The sequence below is a fragment of the Phyllobates terribilis genome, unplaced genomic scaffold, assembly GCF_046119375.1.
Source record: "Phyllobates terribilis strain yellow unplaced genomic scaffold, ASM4611937v1 Scaffold_13__5_contigs__length_258822181, whole genome shotgun sequence".
Taxonomy (NCBI): Eukaryota; Metazoa; Chordata; class Amphibia; order Anura; family Dendrobatidae; genus Phyllobates; species Phyllobates terribilis.
In genome coordinates this window covers 222178164-222197136 of record NW_027362773.1, presented here as the reverse complement: position 1 = coordinate 222197136, position 18973 = coordinate 222178164, and the positions used below count along the sequence as shown (strand labels likewise).

Genomic DNA, 18973 nt, shown 5'->3' with positions numbered 1-18973 from the left:
GTTGCTACAGAGGTATTGCACCTCACCCAGAGGTGTGATATCTCACTATCAGGTAAGGATGGAGTGTGGATCAGGACCCCGACACCTGCATGCATTACACCACATTGCCGTGGGGCAGGGCGACCAATATGCCTCTGAGATGGGCACGACAGTCCCTATCCCTGGCTGGAGTGGGGGGAGGGAACACTGAGGAAGGGGAACCCTGTAGTGCAGGAGCAGAGAGGAAGCAGTTCCTGGGTGCATTGAGAAGGAAGTATAAAAGGTGGGCACCATCTTAGTTCAGTGCAGAGAAGTCTGAGCAGAAGTGACAGGGAGCAGGGGCTCTGCATGAGCTCTGCTCCAGAGGCGGGCCTAGTAACAGAGGCCCAGGCCTGGAAGAGGAAGAAGGAAGGAAGGAAGGAAGAGGAGCGGAGAAGGCTCCAGGAATGAGGAACGAAGGGATCCCAGGGGTGACGACGGGCGAGTCGCCACCGCATGCCCGAATCCACCTGCGTGGAGGGGTCAGGCCAAAGGGGGAGACCTGTCCCCGAAACTAGTGGAGGCGGAAAACGACCCTCAGCTAGAAACCGGAGGCTGTGATATTTTAGGTGGTGCAACCCCTCGCTACACCCGCTAGGAAGGCACCACATAGGGTCAGGGAAACTGGCGCCAAGTTTACCAAGAGGAGGCCCGAGGCAGCCGGACAGAAGCATTGGTAAGAAAGGCCAGACAAAGGACACACAAAGGGGGTCCTGTGAAGCGCTCCAAAGTTATCTGGGAGTTGTCTGAGCTCCTCACCTAGTAAGCACAGTACGACGTGGGCAGCCGTTACCTGCAGAAGTGGTCTGGATAATAAGAACTGTGAGTAAAGGCCCTGGACTGCATCACTGACTCCGTGTCGTTACTGCTGCTGCCCTGCACCATCACCCCCATCCTCCGCATACACTGCCTTGAGGCTATACTCCTCCCGCGGGGAATTATGCTACGCTCTGCTGCACCCACAACACCAGCCTCAGCGGTCTGCCCTGCAGCGGCGGTTCACTCTGACCGCAATCCACGGGTGGAGTAGTCGGACATTTAAACATCAAAACCACATAAATAGTTCCGACACTGGTTTGACCGCCCTGAGCCACGGAACCGGGTCGCCGCCACAGAGACTACAAACACCAGCATCCACCAAAAAGGGTCCGGCTCCGGGTGTCCCAAGGCCCAGGGGGCGCGTCAGAACATTTTCATCACCTTTCATAATCACCAATGGGACAAGGCAGGGATGTCCTCTGTCCCCTCTCTTATACATCCTAGTGACGGAGCACCTGCTCTCATCAATTCGCCATAACCCCAATATTAGGTGGATTGAGGTGGGAGGCACCGAGTACAAGTGCTCTCTATTTGCTGATGATGTCCTAGTATATATCACTCAATCACATATATCCATCCCTGCTGTTAAGGCTGAAATAGATCACTTTGTTACATGGTCAAATTTTAAAATCAATGCAGCGAAGTCTGAGGCCCTCGATGTCTCCCTCCCCAAATCCATATAGGATTCCATCCAGTCCAACTTTCCCTTTGCCTGGCCCTCACAGGGTATCAAATACTTAGGAATTCCTATTCATAGATACCTCTCCCGTCTATGTTATCTTAATTTTGGGCCCTTTATTGAACAACTCCATACAGACCACGGTTGGCAAGTTAGAACTGTAAGATTCACTACGTGAACCACTGGTGTTTTGTGGAAAAGCACATGTACACTGTGTTCCAAATTATTATGCAAAAAGTGTTTAGGAGTGATAAGGGAAGAATTTGTTTGTTTGTCAGTTAAACTCATTGATGGTGATGTGTGTCAGGGCTCTTTATATCACTGTAAGCAATTGCAGACACCTATGCTAATTAGTTTGGCAGGTGTGTCCAATGAAAGGCAAGACTACTTAAGAAGGCTGTCCCACATTATTAAGCAGCCTACATTTTCTGCCAAAATGGGAAAGAAAAAGGATGTGTCGGCTGCTGAGAAGCAACAAATTGTGGAGTGTTTAGGTCAAGGCATGACTACAATCAACATTGTGCGATGATCAGGATGAAGTGTCTTGGCAATCAAGAAGTATGTAGCTGATTCACAGTACACACGTGTGCGTGCTGATAAGGGCAAATTGAGGACTCTTTCCTACAGTCAATTACGTCAGGTTAAAAGAGCAGCGGCAAAAAAGCCTTGTCATAGCAGCAGACAAGTTTTTGAAGCTGCTGGTGCCTCCAACGTCCCCCGAACAACAAGATGCAGGGTCCTTCAGAGGTTTGCAGCTAAACGTACGCAATCCTGTCGACCTCCTCTATCCACTTCACACAAGCAGAAACGGCTCCAGTGGGCCAAACATTACATGAAGACTGATTTCAAAACTGTTTTGTTCACGGATGAGTGCCGTGCAACGATCGATGGTCCAGATGGATGGAGTGGAGGATGGCTGGTTGATGGACACCCCACGCAAACACGGCTACAGCGCCAACTAGGAGGAGGTGGAGTAATGTTTTGGGCTGGAATCATGGGGAGAGAGATTGTCGGCCCCTTTAGGATCTCTGAAGGCGCTAAAGATGAACTCCATAATGTATGTGGAGTTTCTCAAACAGCACTTCCTGCCATGGTTCAAGAAGAAGAACAGTGTATTCCACAGCAAGATCATTTTTATGCATGATAATGCACCGTCTCATGCTGCACATAACACATCTGCATCTCTGGCTGATATGGGCATAAAAGGGGACAAACTTATGGTGTGACCCCCATGCTCCCCTGACCTTTACCCCATTCAGAACCTCTGGAGCATCATCAAAAGGAGTGTCTATGATGGCGGGAGGCAGTTCACATCTAAGCAACAGCTCTGGGAGGGTATTCTGTCCTCATGCAAAACAATTGAAGCAGAAACCATCCAAAACCTGACAAATTCAATGGACGAGAGAGTTCAGAAGCTCCTTTCGAACAAGGGGTCCTATGTGCAAATGTAACATCACCTAGAATAAAGTTTTGAGTTGAAAACTGTTTGATTTCAGTTTCTAATAACCTGCTATAGCTTATAATTTCAAAAATGACCATTTTTTTGTTCTTTATTAAAATGAAAAGGTTGATCGAAGAGTGTGGGGGATCTAAGAGTGTGGCAACCCAGTAGTCAGGATTACTTCGAATTCTGACAATCTGAGGGCCATGTTGCAGGTAGTGCAGCAAGAAGGCACTCATGTGTCTTGCGCATCCAGGAGCACCAAGTCCCTGTTGTGTTGGTGGCGAGGTAACAATCATGCTTCCTTCCTCTGTCCTCTCCCCCCAACCTCGCACAACAGAAATGTGATCAAGGTTCTCCCTCATCTGATGAGTCTTCCATCAGTTCGTCCTACACTTCTTCCTGGGCTCCTGCACCTTCCTCACTAGTTTGGCTGCTACCATGCGCCCTGGTAAAACCATCTCCCCCACCCTCACATGCCTGCCGCCTTGGTGCTGCCGACCGTCTGGACCTTGCAGATGTTAGCCCTTCCACATACAACTCCTCCTCCTCTACTTACTCCACCTCCTCTTGTGCCACCACCTGACTCCGAATTCTGTTTAACATGTGCTCCAGCATGTAAATCACCGGAATAGTCATGCTGATAATGGCATCGTCAGCACTAAACATCTTCGTCGCCATTTCAAAACTGTGCAGAAGGGTGCATAGGTCCCTGATCTGAGACCACTCCTCCAGCGTGATTTGCCCCACCTCTGGATCTCGTTGGCCCAGGCTATACGTCAGAACATATTGCACCAAGGCTTGTCGGTGCTGCCACAGTCGCTGCAACATGTGCAGCGTTGAATTCCACCGGGTAGGCACATCGCATTTTAGCCGGTGAAGTGGCAGGCCCAACGACTTCTGTAGAGATTTAAGTCGCTGAGCTGCGGGATGCGAACGGCGGAAGTGAGCACACAGCGACCGTGCCCTCTGCAGAAGGCCATCTAGTCCGGGATAGTGGGCTAAAAATTGCTGGACAACCAGGTTCAACACGTGAGCCATACAAGGCACGTGTGTGACATTGCCCCGGCGAAGGGCCGCACCCAGGTTTGCAGCATTGTCGCACACGGCCTTCCCTGGTTTCAGGTCCAGTGGAGACAACCATTCATGAAATTGGTTCTCCAGAGCTGACCACAACTCCTCAGCTGTGTGACTCACATTTCCCAGACATTTCAAAGTAAAAACCGCCTGATGACGTTGAGCCCTACTGCCAACATAGTAAGGAGGTGTGCAGGATCCCTTCTGCGCAGTTAGAAAGCTTGTGGCATGACCAGACAGGCTTTGGGTGCAGGTGGAGGACCGAGAGGAGGTTGAGGAGGCAGAAGCAGTGGAGGAACTTCGAGATAAAGAGGATTGACGCACAACTCGTGGGGACGGCAAGACTTGGACAGCAGCCCCTTGTCCTGCTGTCACCATAGTTACCCAGTGCCCAGTCAGCGACATGTAACGCCCCTGTCCATGCCTACTCGTCCAAGTGTCTGTGGTGAAATGCACCCTGTCACACACAGAGTTTCTCAAAGAAGCGGTGATGTTGTGTGCGACATGCTGGTGGAAAGCAGGCACACCTTTCTTTGAGAAGTAGTGCCGACTGGGCATCTGGTACTGGGGCACTGCGACGGACATAAGGTCTCGAAAATCCTCTGTGTCCACCAGGCGGAAAGGCAGCATTTCTGTAGCCAAGAGCTTGCAGATGGAGAAATTCAACCTCCTAGCTTTCTCATGGCTAGGAGGAAATGGTCTTTTACTTGTACACATCTGAGGGACCGAGGGCTGGCTGTTATGCTTAGAAGGGGTTGATAAGGGTGTCCCCGGCAAACTGCCGGTCTGTGAGGAAGATGCAGGCGGACATGTTAGGTTGCCTTGATCCAAAGGTGGTGCTATCGATGTCCGACAGCGCTCAACACCAGCTGGTGTTACCACCTCCAAAGAAAATGATGACCTGCCAATCACGCTGGCTGTTGCGGGTAAAGAGGTGGCAGGTCTGCGTCCCAAAACAGGTGTGACTGCTGTCCCCCCAGTCACAGAGGATGAAGAGGCCGCAGATGCACAAGATGGGGCAGACGGTGGTGGGCCTGGCCGGCTAGGCCGCATTGTAGCACAGTAAGCTTCCCACTGCAACTTATGCTTCATGTCCATGTGCCGGTTCATGTATTTTTTGGCCTCTACTTAGCTTTTGCTGACAAATGTTACAGATAACACGAGTTGGGTCATCTTTATCAATCTGAAAAAATGCCCACGCTATGCAAGGCTTAGCACCCATGCGACCTGAAGAGCCACCACGACTTATGGTGAGAGGCAGAGTTGTGTTTGAGGATGCAGTTGTTGACGTGCTTCCAGTACTACGTCTCTGTCCAGGAAGGCGCAACCTGACCTCGTCGTCACTAGCATTCTCCTCCACCTACTCTGCTGACCTCATCTCTTCGCTGACTGTGGGTTGACAGTAAGTGGGATCTCCAACCTCATCATCATCACCCTGTGTGTTATCACACCCGTCGTCCTCAGAGCCAACCTGTTCCTACCCTGACAAAAAACTAAAGTTGTCGCTCCAATCAGGTATTTGAGTCTCATCATCGTCTTCCTCATTGTCTCCACCAACAGGAGTTACAGATTGGGAATTAGGGTCTACATTATGGTCAGAACCTTCAGCGTCTGGTCCTGGATCCGACACAAAGATTCTGGGCATCAGTGCAGATCATTTCCTCGTCTGGATTCACAGAAGCGCTGGAGCCGACCTCTGATTCCCAGGCTATAGTATGAGTAAACAGCTCTGCAGACTCAACCATCTGTTCTACCTCATACTCAGACGGGCAGCTGGAGATTTGGGAGCTGTGAGGAAGCAAGTGCGATTGGGGTGACACCTTTGAGGACTGGAGTATTTGTGATGTTGAAGTTGATGTGGAGGAGAGCCCACTTAAAGGAGCACTTGATATCCGTTGAAGCACCTGCTGTTTTTGTGCCTCATCTGGAATTTGTAGCGATTGGCGTGGCCGTAAGAAAGGGATCTTATCACATTGTCCGCTAAAAGAAGTAGACATTTTAGTTTGGCTGGAAGATGGTCTTTCTTCTGCAGATGTTACTGTTGCTTTAACACCTACCCCACGGACACAACCTTTTTTCCCCTTCCCAACACGCCTATTCCCCTTTCCACCAGCAGCAGGCCTTTTTCCACTCATTTTGGTGGTTAACTAATTCACAACTCTGGAGTCGTTTGCACAAAAAAACAATGGATGGGAACCGAGCAGAGCTGAGTGGCCAAACTGTGGTATTAGGCCAAAACTATTGGCTGGGTTAGATGCAGAAAAAAATTATATTCAATTTGCAACCTGATGGAGGTCAGTATAGATGGACTAATAGACCAAGTCCCACACACTGCTAGAAGCTCAAATATTTTTTCAGAGCTAGATGCAGAAAAAAAATATTTTTAATTTGCAACCTGATGGAGGTCAGTAACATAGTAACATAGTTTGTAAAGCCGAATAAAGACTTGCGTCCATCAAGTTCGACCTGTTAGTTCTGTAATTGCTTTAAGTTGATCCAGAGGAGGGCAAAAACCCCAAATGATTTAGCCAATCTTCACCTGAGGAAAAATTCCCTCCCGACTCTGAAACCAGCAGTCAGAATAAATCCCTGTATCAACCTACTATTTTATTTTATTTTTAAGTATATGCTGAAATCTGCCTGGTATCTAGAAATGCATCCAGTCCAGGCTTGAACTGGTGTAGTGAATCTGACATTACCGTCTCCTCACTCAGTGAATTCCATATTCTCACTGCTCTTACCGTAAAAGAACCCCTTCCTATGCTGGTGCTGAAACCTTTTCTCTTCCAGTCTTAGTGAATGCCCTCTTGTTACCGTAATATCCCTCCTTTTGAACAAATCCCGGGCAAGATCTCTATACTGTCCCCTAACATATTTGTACACATTTATTATGTCCCCCTTCAACCTTCTCTTTTCCAGGCTGAATAGTCCTAGTTTTGCCAACCTCTCTGGGTATTGCAGTCCCCCCATTCCCTTTATTAATTTTGTTGCCCTCCTTTGTACCTTTTCAAGCTCATTTATATCCTTTCTATATATTGGGGCCCATAACTGAGCACAGTATTCCAAGTGTGGTCTGACCAGTGCTTTGTACAGTGGAAGAACAATGTTCTCATCCTTTGCAGCTATACTTTCTTCTGATACATCCCATTACCCTGTTTGCCCTTACAGCAGCAGCCTGACTTTGGGCACTCCAATTTAGTTTGCTATCAATCAAGATGCCCAAGTCCTTCTCCATCTCTGAATTCCCCAATGATTTCCCATTCAGTGAGTACTGGTGATTTCCATTTTTCCTTCCCATATGTATGACCTTACATTTCTCCTCGTTAAACCTCATTTGCCATTTAATGCTCCACCTACCCAGCTTATCCAAATCCCTCTGTAGGTCTGCACTGTCCTCTTTTGTATTAATTGTTTTACATAACTTTGTGTCATCTGCAAATATTGATATTTTACTATTTATTCCGTTGACTATGTCGTTAATAAAGATATTAAATAACATTGGGCCTAGTACAGACCCCTGTGGTACCCCACTAGTGACGCTTACCCAATCTGAGTATATTCCATTTATAACCACCCTCTGCCTTCTATCCTTTAGCCAGTTAGCTACACACTTGCAGACATTTTCCCCCAGCCCCATCATTCTCATTTTGTATACCAACCTATTATGTGGCACGCTATCGAACGCTTTTGAGAAGTCGAGATACACGACATCCACTGGTTCCCCCTGATCTACTCGAGAGCTAACCTCCTCGTAGAAGTCAATCAGGTTTGTTTGGCAGGAGCGATTCCTCATGAATCCATGTTGGTTCGGGATTAAAAGATTATTAGCATCAAGATGCTCCATAATTGCCTCTTTAATGAAGCTTTCAAAAATTTTGCCCACAACAGACGTCAGACTCACCGGCCGATAGTTTCCGGCGTCACTTTTCGCTCCCTTTTTGAATATTGGCACTACATTCGCCTGTCGCCAATCAAGTGGCACAGACCCAGTCTCAACAGAGTCCTTAAATATAAGATATAACGGTCTGTCTATCACATTACTTAGTTCCCTTAGTACCCGTGGGTGTATGCCATCAGGTCCTGGTGATTAGTTTATTTTAATGTTACTGAGGCGTTTCTGTACCTCAACTTAGGTTAGATTAGTCATACTTAGTGGAGAATTAAGCTTGTCACTTCTCATTTCTCCTGTTAGTTCTAATTTCCTTTGTGAAAGTTGTCGAAAAAAAATTATTTAATAGATTAGCTTTATCCTCATCTTTCTCTATGATTTTGCCTTCCTCACTTTTTATCGGTCCAATATTATCCGATTTAATCCTTTTACTATTTATATACGTAAAGAACAGTTTGGGATTTGATCTACTTTCCCTAGCAATACGTTTCTCTGTTTCCTCCTTCGCTATTTTTATTTGTTTTTTAAAGGTTCTCGTTTTTTCCTTGTAACACATTAGTGCCTCCTTACTGTTTTCCTGTTTTAATCTCTTGAATGCCTCTTTTTTGCTATTTAACGCCCCTTTTACGTTCTTGTTCAACCATATTGGTTTCCTCTTATTTTTGGCCCTTTTATTCCCATACGGTATATATCTCTCGCACTGAGTATTCAGAATTCTTTTGAAGGTTTCCCATTTACTATTCGTATTCCATTGATTAAGTACTTTGTCCCAGTCAATAAGTTGAAGGTTTTCTATCAGCTGATCAAACTTCGCCCTCCTAAAGTTTAATGTTTTTGTTGTTCCCTTATTGATAACCCTACTGAAGGGCATTTTGAAGTCGATAATATTATGATCGCTATTACCTAGGTGCCCTCCTATCTGTACCTCAGTTATTCTATCAGGCCTATTAGTCAATATTAAGTCCAACACGGCCTTCCCTCTCGTTGGTTCCTGCACTAGTTGGGAGAGATAATTATCCTTAATATTTGTCAAGAACCTTTTTCCTTTCCGAGATCTACAGGTTTCTGTTTCCCAGTCAATATCCGGGTAGTTGAAATCCCCCATTACAATCACTTCATTATGTTTAGCTACTTTGTCTATTTGTCCTAATAGCAGATTCTCATTCTCCTCGGTTATATTTGGTGGCTTATAGCAGACCCCCAGTAATATTTTATTATTATTTTTTGCCCCCTCTATCTCTACCCACATGGACTCGACCCCCTCTTCTCCCTCTCCTATATCTTCCCTTATAGGGATGGACTAATAGACCAAGTCCCACACAATGCTAGAAGCCCAAATATTTTTTCGGAGCTAGATGCAGAAAAAAATTATATTCAATTTGCAACCTGATGGAGGTCAGTATAGATGGACTAATAGATCAAGTCCCACACACTGCTAGAAGCCCAAATATTTTTTCAGACCTAGATGCAGAAAAAAATTATATTAAATTTGCAACCTGATGGAGGTCAGTATAGATGGACTAATAGACCAAGTCCCACACACTGCTAGAAGCCCAAATATTTTTTCAGAGGTAGATGCAGAAAAAAAATATATTGAATTTGCAACCTGATGGAGGTCAGTATAGATGGACTAATAGAACAAGTCCCACACACTGCTAGAAGCCCAAATATTTTTTCAGAGCTAGATGCAGAAAAAAATTATTTTAAATTTGCAACCTTATGGAGGTCAGTATAGATGGACTAATAGAATGATGCTATGCCCAAAAGGTTTTACTTCACTAGGTGCAGTAAAAAAATTGGTATTCTATACACAGGTGGTGTAGCTTGCAACACAGATAGGCTACTCCACTGACTAACACACTCTGCAATAGGCCAAAAAGGATTAGCTTTGCTAGATTTAGCCAAATGCTGTGAAAAAAACTTGCACAGCACTGGCACAGACCTGCCTGGCAAAAACTGATATGAACTGATGTAACTTAGTCCTGAAAAGGACTGCAATTGCAATTAGTCTTTACTCCCAACCTATCTATTTAAGAGCACAGACCTGCCTGATAAAAGTCGTAGGAAATGTTGTAACCTAGTCCTTAAAAGGACTGCAATCACAACTCTTCCCTACTCCCAAGCTATCTGTAGATTTGTGCGAAAATTGGCTTTAAATTAACAAGGTATAGCGCACACAGCAACTGCGGTGCCGTCTAACACGCAGCTGCAGCAGTGAGAAAATGGTGGCGACGGGGAAAATGGCTGGGTCTTATAGGGCAAGGACATGTGACATACACTGCCAATGACACATGCCCTTGCTTGTGTGAAAAAAAGCACTAAGCTCCGTGTGTGCGCTGCTGATAGGCTGACAGATTGCACCTCCCCACTGCAAATGCGGGAAAGAGAAAAAAAAATGGAGATCTTCATTATTCCTGCAGAGATCCATCCCCTGCCCCTCCCCCCGCCCCGCTGTACACTCAAACTGCATATTAACATTAATTTTCAGCATTACTGAGAAAAAATCCAGTTATGATTTTGGTGCACGAACAGTTATCGAACATAACCTCGAACAGCCGAATTTTTTTCAAATTGTTCGTGTTCGCCGAACGGCTCGAACACCGCCCAAAACATCTCGAATTTGAGATTGGCTTACAGTTCGAGTCGAACAACGCTCATCTCTACTTGTAGGTTAATTCTACATGAAGGAAAACAACTAACAATAATGTAGAATGTATTGGGGGAGGTGGTTGCCCAAATCGATGGGAACAGTGCTCACAGTGAAACATGAAAAGCCGGCAATTCAGCAGCGGCATACACCGGTACCCGACAATTTATAACAGAAAGAATAGAGCATCACACATAGATTAGATAGATAGAAACATGTCAGTCACATATATAAGAAGTACAGTGACAGTGTTGGTTACTGTACTTGTCATTTAGTGTTAAAATAAAGGATTTATTAAAAAAAATATTGGCGTGGGGTTCCCCGTAATTTTAGTCTCTAGCGGAGGTTAAGCAGACGGCTGGGGCAGATGTTTGAAGCCTGGGAAGGGGGTAATACCCACGGAGCTTCCCAGGCTACTAATATCAGCCCCCAGCTGAATACCTAGCCTTTACTAGCTATTAAAATGGGGGACCCCAAAAAAAATGACGTGGGGTCCCCCCTATTTTAATAGCTAGCAAACGCTAGGCAGACAGCTGGGGGCTGATATTAATAGCCCAGCAAGGGTGCCATGAATATTGGCCCCCTCCCAGGCTTGAAATACCAGCCGTCAGCCGCCCCAGAAATGGCGCATCCATAGGATGCGCCAATTCTGGCACTTAGCCTCGCTCTTCCCACTGCCCTGTAGCGGTGGCAGTGGGGTAATAGGGCTGGGGTTGATGTCAGCTTATAATGCCAGCTGACATCAAGCCCAGGTTAGTAATGGAGAGGCGTCTAGAAGACACCCCCATTACTAACCCCATAGTCAAAGTTAAAAAAAAAAAAAAAAAAAAACAAACACCCAGAATAAAGTCCTTTAATTGAAATAAACACACAATTCTTTATTGTTCTAAATTAAACCATACTTACCGTCACGCCCATTCCAGCTGAAGCCAACGATCTCCTGCAATAAAAGAAAAATAATAAAGCAACATCATCCTTACCTTTCCATGGTTCCCAGGACAGCTCCAGCTCTGCTACATCGAGATGACAGGCTGGACCGCAGCAGAAAGCTCTGCCATCCAGCCTGTCATCCCGCAGACTCTGAGAAGCGCAGGCATGCTTGCGCTCCTCAGTGTCAGGCTCTGACGGCATCCAGATGAGCCGACAATGAACTCAGCTCACCTCATGCACGTCACTGACAGCGTGGGAGAATTCTCCTGTGCATGCGGTGAGCGTGAGATACTCGGCTCATCTGGACGCAGTCACAGCCTGACACTGAGGAGCGCAAGTATGCCTGCGCTTCTCAGTGTCTGCGGGATGACAGGCTGGATTGCAAGGGTGGCAGCATCATGTTGTGGGGTTGTTTGCTGCAGGAGGGACTGGTGCACTTCACAAAATAGATGGCATCATGAGAAAAGAAGATTATGTAGCAATACTGAAGCAACATCTCAACACTTCAGCCAGGAAGTTAAAGCTTGGGCGTAAATGGGTCTTCCAAATAGACAATGACCCAAAGCATACTGCCAAAATGGTAACTAAGTGGCTTAAGGATAACAAAGTCAATGTTTTGGAGTGACCATCACAAAGCCCTGATCTCAATCCTATTGAAAATGTATGGGCAAAGCTGAAAAGGCAGGTGCGAGCAAGGCGACCTACAAACCTGGATCAGTTACACCAGTTTTGTCAGGAGGAATAAGCCCAAATTCCGACCTACTATTGTGAGAAGCTTGTGGAAGGATATCCCAAACGTTTGACCCAAGTCATTCAGTTTGAGGACAATGGTACCTAATACTAATGAAATGTATGTAAACTTTTGACTTTGCAGTAAGTAATAAAAGTGCAAAAAAACATACTCTCTCTCTCTCATTATTCTGGCATTTAGCAAATATTAAAAATGATGGTAATGCTAAAAAGGAAAGGCTTATTCTGATTTCATGTCAGGCATTGAGAAAAACATGCTTGTGTGTCTTTCTATATAGTGTATGTAAACTTCTGGTTTCAACTGATATATAATATAATAACATAATATAATATATAAATAAATACTATTATGAGGATTGAGCTTTTTCTCACTTGTTTTTAAACACACTGCTACTATTTTGCACATAACTGTATACAGTGGTGGCCAAAAGTATTGGCACCCCTGCAATTCTGTCAGATAATACTCAGTTTCTTCCTGAAAATGATTGCAATCACAAATTCTTTGGTATTATCTTCATTTAATGTCTTCAATGAAAAAAAAACAAAAATAATTGTCCTAAAGCCAAATTGGATATAATTCCACACCAAACCTAAAAAAGGGGGTGGACAAAAGTATTGGCACTGTTTGAAAAATCATGTGATGCTTCTCTAATTCGTGTAATTAACAGCACCTGTAACTTACCTGTGGCACCTAACAGGTGTTGGCAATAACTAAATCACACTTGCAGCCAGTTAACATGGATTAAAGTTGACTCAACCTCTGTCCTGTGTCCTTGTGTGTGCCACATTGAGCATGGAGAAAAGAAAGAAGACCAAAGAACTTTCTGAGGACTTGAGAAACCAAATTGTGAGGAAGCATGAGCAATCTCAAGGCTACAAGTCCATCTCCAAAGACCTGAATGTTCCAGTGTCTTCCGTGCGCAGTGTCATCAAGAAGTTTAAAGCCCATGGCACTGTGGCTAACCTCCCTAGATGTGGACGGAAAAGAAAAATTGACGAGAGATTTCAACGCAAGATTGTGCGGATGGTGGATAAAGAACCTCGACTAACATCCAAACAAGTTCAAGCTGCCCTGCAGTCCGAGGGTACAACAGTGTCAACCCGTACTATCCGTCGGCGTCTGAATGAAAAGGGACTGTATGGTAGGATACCCAGGAAGACCCCACTTCTTAGCCCGAGACATAAAAAAGCCAGGCTGGAGTTTGCCAAAACTTACCTAAGAAAGCCTAAAGCGATTTGGAAGAATGTTCTCTGGTCAGATGAGACAAAGGTAGAGCTTTTTGGGAAAAAGCATCAACATAGAGTGTACAGGAAAAAAAAAAGAGGCATTCAAAGAAAAGAACACGGTCCCTACAGTCAAACATGGCAGAGGTTCCCTGATGTTTTGGGGTTGCTTTGCTGCCTCTGGCACTGGACTGCTTGACCGTGTGCATGGCATTATGAAGTCTGAAGACTACCAACAAATTTTGCAGCATAATGTAGGGCCCAGTGTGAGAAAGCTGGGTCTACCTCAGAGGTCATGGGTCTTCCAGCAGGACAATAACCCAAAACACACTTCCAAAAGCACTATAAAATGGTTTGAGAGAAAGCACTGGAGACTTCTAAGGTGGCCAGCAATGAGTCCAGACCTGAATCCCATAGAACACCTGTGGATAGATCTCAAAATGGCAGTTTGGAGAAGGCACCCTTCAAATATCAGGGACCTGGAACAGTTTGCCAAAGAAGAATGGTCTACAATTCCAGCAGAGCATTGTAAGAAACTCATTGATGGTTACCGGAAGCGGTTGTTCGCAGTTATATTGAAAAAGGTTGTGCAAACAAGCATTAGGCTGAGAGTGCCAATACTTTCGTCTGGCCCATTTTTGGAGTTTTGTGTGAAATGATCAATGATTTGATTTTTGCTTCAATCTCTTTTGTGTTTTTTCCTTGCAAGCAAATTAAATGAAGATAATAATACCAAAGAATTTGTGATTGCAATCATTTTCAGGAAGAAACTGAGTATTATCTGACAGAATTGCAGGGGTGCCAATACTTTTGGCCACCACTGTATATGCAATGTAACTTCTGCATGAGGCCCCTCTCTCTTCCATGTATGCCACTATTGCCTCATACAGAATATACAGTCATTAACACCTGTACTCCACTACGGGTAATGCACCTACTCATTTGGATGAGAGATATGATAAACTTTTTTAAAACTAGGTGGTACTATTCACTAGTAAGGAGCAATGGGAGTCACAATGAAAAAAGGAGCTCTCTTTTACACGAGTCCATACCATACAAATCCTTCTGAAATAGAGACTAGAGACTATTAGAATGATCCTTAGGCCAGTTCCTTGCTTTGTTAGTGAAGGAGAAGAAGTGTTAAAATGATAGATTACTTAATTCATCACCATAAATATTTGATTGTGAAATGTCTTACCTGAGCCCAAAAACCTGTAGACATCTTCATATTTTCATGTATAAGGTTTAGTATATCTCGAAATGTGGAATCGTTATACTCGTAACGCCTTCCGAACACAATCATACAAGTTATGTTTGATACGGCATTATCAATGACATGATGCGGATCAAATAGGGTATCTGAATAAACAAAGTTATTCATTAATAAAACATAAAACCCATAATCTTTAGTTACTGAAAGTGACAAGCAAATGTACAGTCTATTTTTTCGATTTTTATTGCAAAATTTGACAACCATTTATATCCCCTCTCCTCCCCCATGTCTTACCCACTTATGGGCAAACCCCAGTTTTTAACCAAGACTCACATCTCCTTCCTTATTAAAGTGGCAGTCGAAATTGGGGGCAGACACACACTATTGGTGCAACAAGTATAGCCACACAGATGCTCGAGGTAAGGGAGCCACTTCTACCTCCAAAGCAGGTGAAATTGTGTATTTTAAGAAGTTATTGAACTGCAAAGGGCCCATATACTGTTCTTGTTTAGTCTAAATGGTTTCCTTAAATTACATCATCTCCTAACATTATCATGGGTGATCACATTTCTGACTTTGCGAACATCTCTCAAAATTCCCAGTTCAGAAATGTTTTGTTTTCTTCAAGTGAAGCATTGGGCTTCCACTTTTATGGAATTTTTCTATGAAAAATGTAATCATTGTAGGGATTCACAGTCAGTGGTTGACAGCGTTCAGACAGGCACTGGATTCTTGTGTGACATTTATTTCCACAGGTAGCACAGCACTGAAAATAAAACCATGAATAAAATCCCTAGCCTGGTCCAGGCACTAACTAAACAATGCAGACCCTGGCTACTCAGACATGGCTGAGCTAGTCCCAGCTTGGTCAAACAGAAGTTAGTGCACATAGGCCCGTGCAGACTCCTTTCAGAGAGATTCTGGTTTGTCTCTCCCTGGCTCCAACACAACTCACTCTGCACAGCTACCCCAGCTGACAGAAAGCCCAAGGTGAACACATGTCCTAGTTCTTAGTCAAAGGAAGCTATGTGAATCTAATCAAGACCTGCTGTTATGCTAGTGTAGCAACTCACTTGAGCAAATAGGTAAAGCTGAAAAGTTGTAACTGACTCTGCTGGTTCCTGTACAGACTATAGATCCTGAGCCTGCAATCCCTAGTGGAGGTTGTGTGAGATGAGATAGCCCTAACCAGTCTAGAACGATGGCAACTCGGACCTTTGCTGCTTAAAAGGCCATTGAGCGCTTCACGTTCCTCCTAAAGAACCGAAGGGCAGAGCAGAGTGTGAATTACCTACAAAAGGGAAAGTGTGCTGAAAAAGATCTGTACATCAAGACTTTTACCTTTATTTTTCTTAAATTCTTGAATTACATGTACACTCTCCTCGCAAATTTTCTCTTCCATGGACTTTTTACCCAGGCCAAAATTCCGGAGTGTAGAAAGTGTGAACCGCCTGTGCTCCTTCCATGCTGGCCCGTAAGGTGCTACAACCAGACCTGGAGAAAACAATATTTATAGTAATGAAATATGGCAAAACCTTTTTGGAAATACCACCCAAACTTTCAGTGTAAAATAGTCCTTTAAGGGTGGTCCTATTGATGAAACAACTATGAAAACGTCATACATGCTTATAGGCAATTCCTGAAGCCCTCTGGGTTACTCTGTTCTCAGACATTTATAAGTACTGTATACCTTAAAAAAACTGTTCCAATTCACTTATGTAAAAGTCTACAAATGGGTATGAGAACCCATATAACCAATAAAAAAAAAACATTTAATTAATGTAATTCTAGGTAGTGTAAATCTATGCGAGTCAGACGTCCGTGATTCACATACAAGGTCTATCCATGAAAAACAAGGATAGAAAGTGAACCCATTATAGTTTATAGGACTGTTCCCATGTCCATGTTTTTTTACGTGAACCATGTACCTACGAAAAAAATCATGACTATATGTCCAATTCAAAATCACATTCACACCTATTGGTCTATGAAAAATCATGGACAGTACAGGCATGCCAATTGTATGTGGTCTATTTTAACATCAAAATGGGCAGGAGAGGTTCTGCAAATTATTTTGTATATGAGTAAATCTTTTATGAAACACTGATGTGAAAACGGACACACTAAGCAAATACTGATGAAAATCAGTCCTTTTTTATCACATACAAGAGAAAAACAGATGTCTGAAGGAGGCCTTAGAGAAGAATCTGGGAGGACTTTTAGATCACAAAGGTAAAATAACAGCATGTAATATCAATCAGAGGCTTCTAAGACAAGCATGTCATGTGTTAAAGGGAATCTGTCGCCCCCTGGAACTTTTCAGACCTCTAATATGGGCATACAGGTGATAGAAACATGATAATTGCTTACCGGTAATTTGATTTTCCAGAACCATGACAGCACCATACAAAGAGAGAGACTATCCACCCCCAGGAAGAGGATACCTACTAAAATAGAAAGGGGCGGCAACTCTCTACCTCCACGGTGTGTTTGAGTGTTTACCGAGAATAAGAGGTAACCGCCTTGTTAAGACATATATGCATACAACAATAGTTACCAATATTCACCTTATAGTGTTTGCACAAATAAGTGTTTTTTTTTTTTTGAAAACCGGAAGTTTTCCACCACCAAAAAAGTAAAAGACAAGGGAGGGAAGTAGCACAGTGCTGTCATGGTTCTGGACAATCAACTTACCGGTAAGCAATTATCATGTTTACCCTTCACCATGACAGCACCCTACAGAGAAATTAAAATAGATGAAATCCCTAGGTCGGGCCCACCGCTGAAAGAACCTTTCTCCCAAAAGGAAAGATCAGACAGCCCAAGATCCAACCTGTAGTTTCTGAAGAAGGTGGTCGGAGACGCCCAGATTGCCATTTTGCAGATCTGGTCTACTGAGACAGTAGCTCTTTCTGCCCAAGAGCTAGCTATGGCCCTAGTAGAATGTGCTTTTATATGCTGAGGGAGATCACGGTCAGAGGCAGAGTAGGCTAAAATGATGGCCATTCTAACCCATCTGGCAATCGTGGACTTAGTAACTGCTTTACCTTTGTTTGCCCCCTGAAAAGAAACAAAACATGGCTGAGGACTTCCTCCGATGACTCGTTACCTCGAGGTATCTAAGGATACACCTTCTCACATCTAGGGAATGAAACGGTATTTCCCCTTGGGTCTTTGGTTTGTCACAAAATGAAGGGAGCACTATTTCCTGACTTTTGTGAAATCTAGAGCTTACTTTTGGGAGGAAAGCTGGATCTGGCCTCAATATCACCCTATCTTGTAAGAGGTTTGTAAAAGGGGGATTGATCAAGAGAGCCTGTAACTCACCCGCCTAGCAGAGTTTAGTGCTACCAGCAGTACTGTTTTTAGTGTAAGCACCTTAACAGCAGTGGATGAGATGGGTTCAAAGGGAGCCTTTGTAAGGGCATTTAGAACTAAATTAAGGTCCCAGGGGGCTACCCTAGGATTGGCTATAGGTCTGGACGAAAAAGATGCTTTTATAAACCTATATATCTATGGGTGATCAGCTATTTTATGATCGAATAGCGCCCCTAGGGCTGAAACCTGCACCTTTAAAAGGAGCTAGTGGAGAGACCCCTCTCTAAACCTTTTTGAAGGAATTCTAGTATTATCGAAATGGGAACTAGCTGAGTTTGGGGAGTCATGACCCGACCGGAAAATGTAAGAAATTTGTTTCATATCTTTTCATATTTAAGGGAGGTGACTTTTTTCTGCTCAACAGGAGTGTTGAAATTAAAATTTCAGAGAAATTCCTGGCCGATAACAATCCCCTCTCCAGTTCCAGGCAGTTAGGTGTAATCTGAGAACCTGAGGATGGGTCACCGGACCTTGGGATAGTAGATCTGGATTGTCAGGTAGGATCCTGGGGTGTGAGGCTGACATGACCCTTAGTCAAGTAAACCAGGCCCTTTTCTGCCAGAAGGGGGCAATCAGTATTACTCTGGCTTTGTCCTCGCGTATCTTTTTTAATACTATGGGAAGGCATATGGCAGGCGAAATTCTCATTTCTGCAGAAGAGCATCCATCGAGTCTGGCGACTCTCTTGGATTTAGAGAATATAATTTTTCTACCTGACAGATTTATTCGCCACCCAAGAAAACCATTTCCGGAAGGCCCCAAGCCGAGCAAATCTGATCGAAGACTATTCTGCTTAGAGCCCATTCTGCCTGATTGAGTGAATGGCGACTTAAATAATCGGCGATTATATTTTCTGACCCTTTTAAGTGGCGGCTTGAAAGAGGTAGAAGATTTTGCTCCACCATGCA

The 18973-nt window shown here is 44.3% G+C and overlaps 1 protein-coding gene across 1 annotated transcript in view; it reads right to left on the bottom strand.

Annotated features, from left to right (window-relative positions):
* The window catches only part of LOC141174404 (cytochrome P450 2D26-like), a 46076-nt gene that overhangs the window by 15042 nt on the left and 12061 nt on the right, over positions 1-18973 (bottom strand). The window contains exons 3-4 of the mRNA XM_073659316.1: positions 16029-16181; positions 14673-14833 (exon numbers count right to left, since the gene is read on the bottom strand). Coding sequence (XP_073515417.1) covers positions 14673-14833; positions 16029-16181 — 314 coding nt within the window. The remainder of the gene's footprint in view (positions 1-14672; positions 14834-16028; positions 16182-18973) is intronic.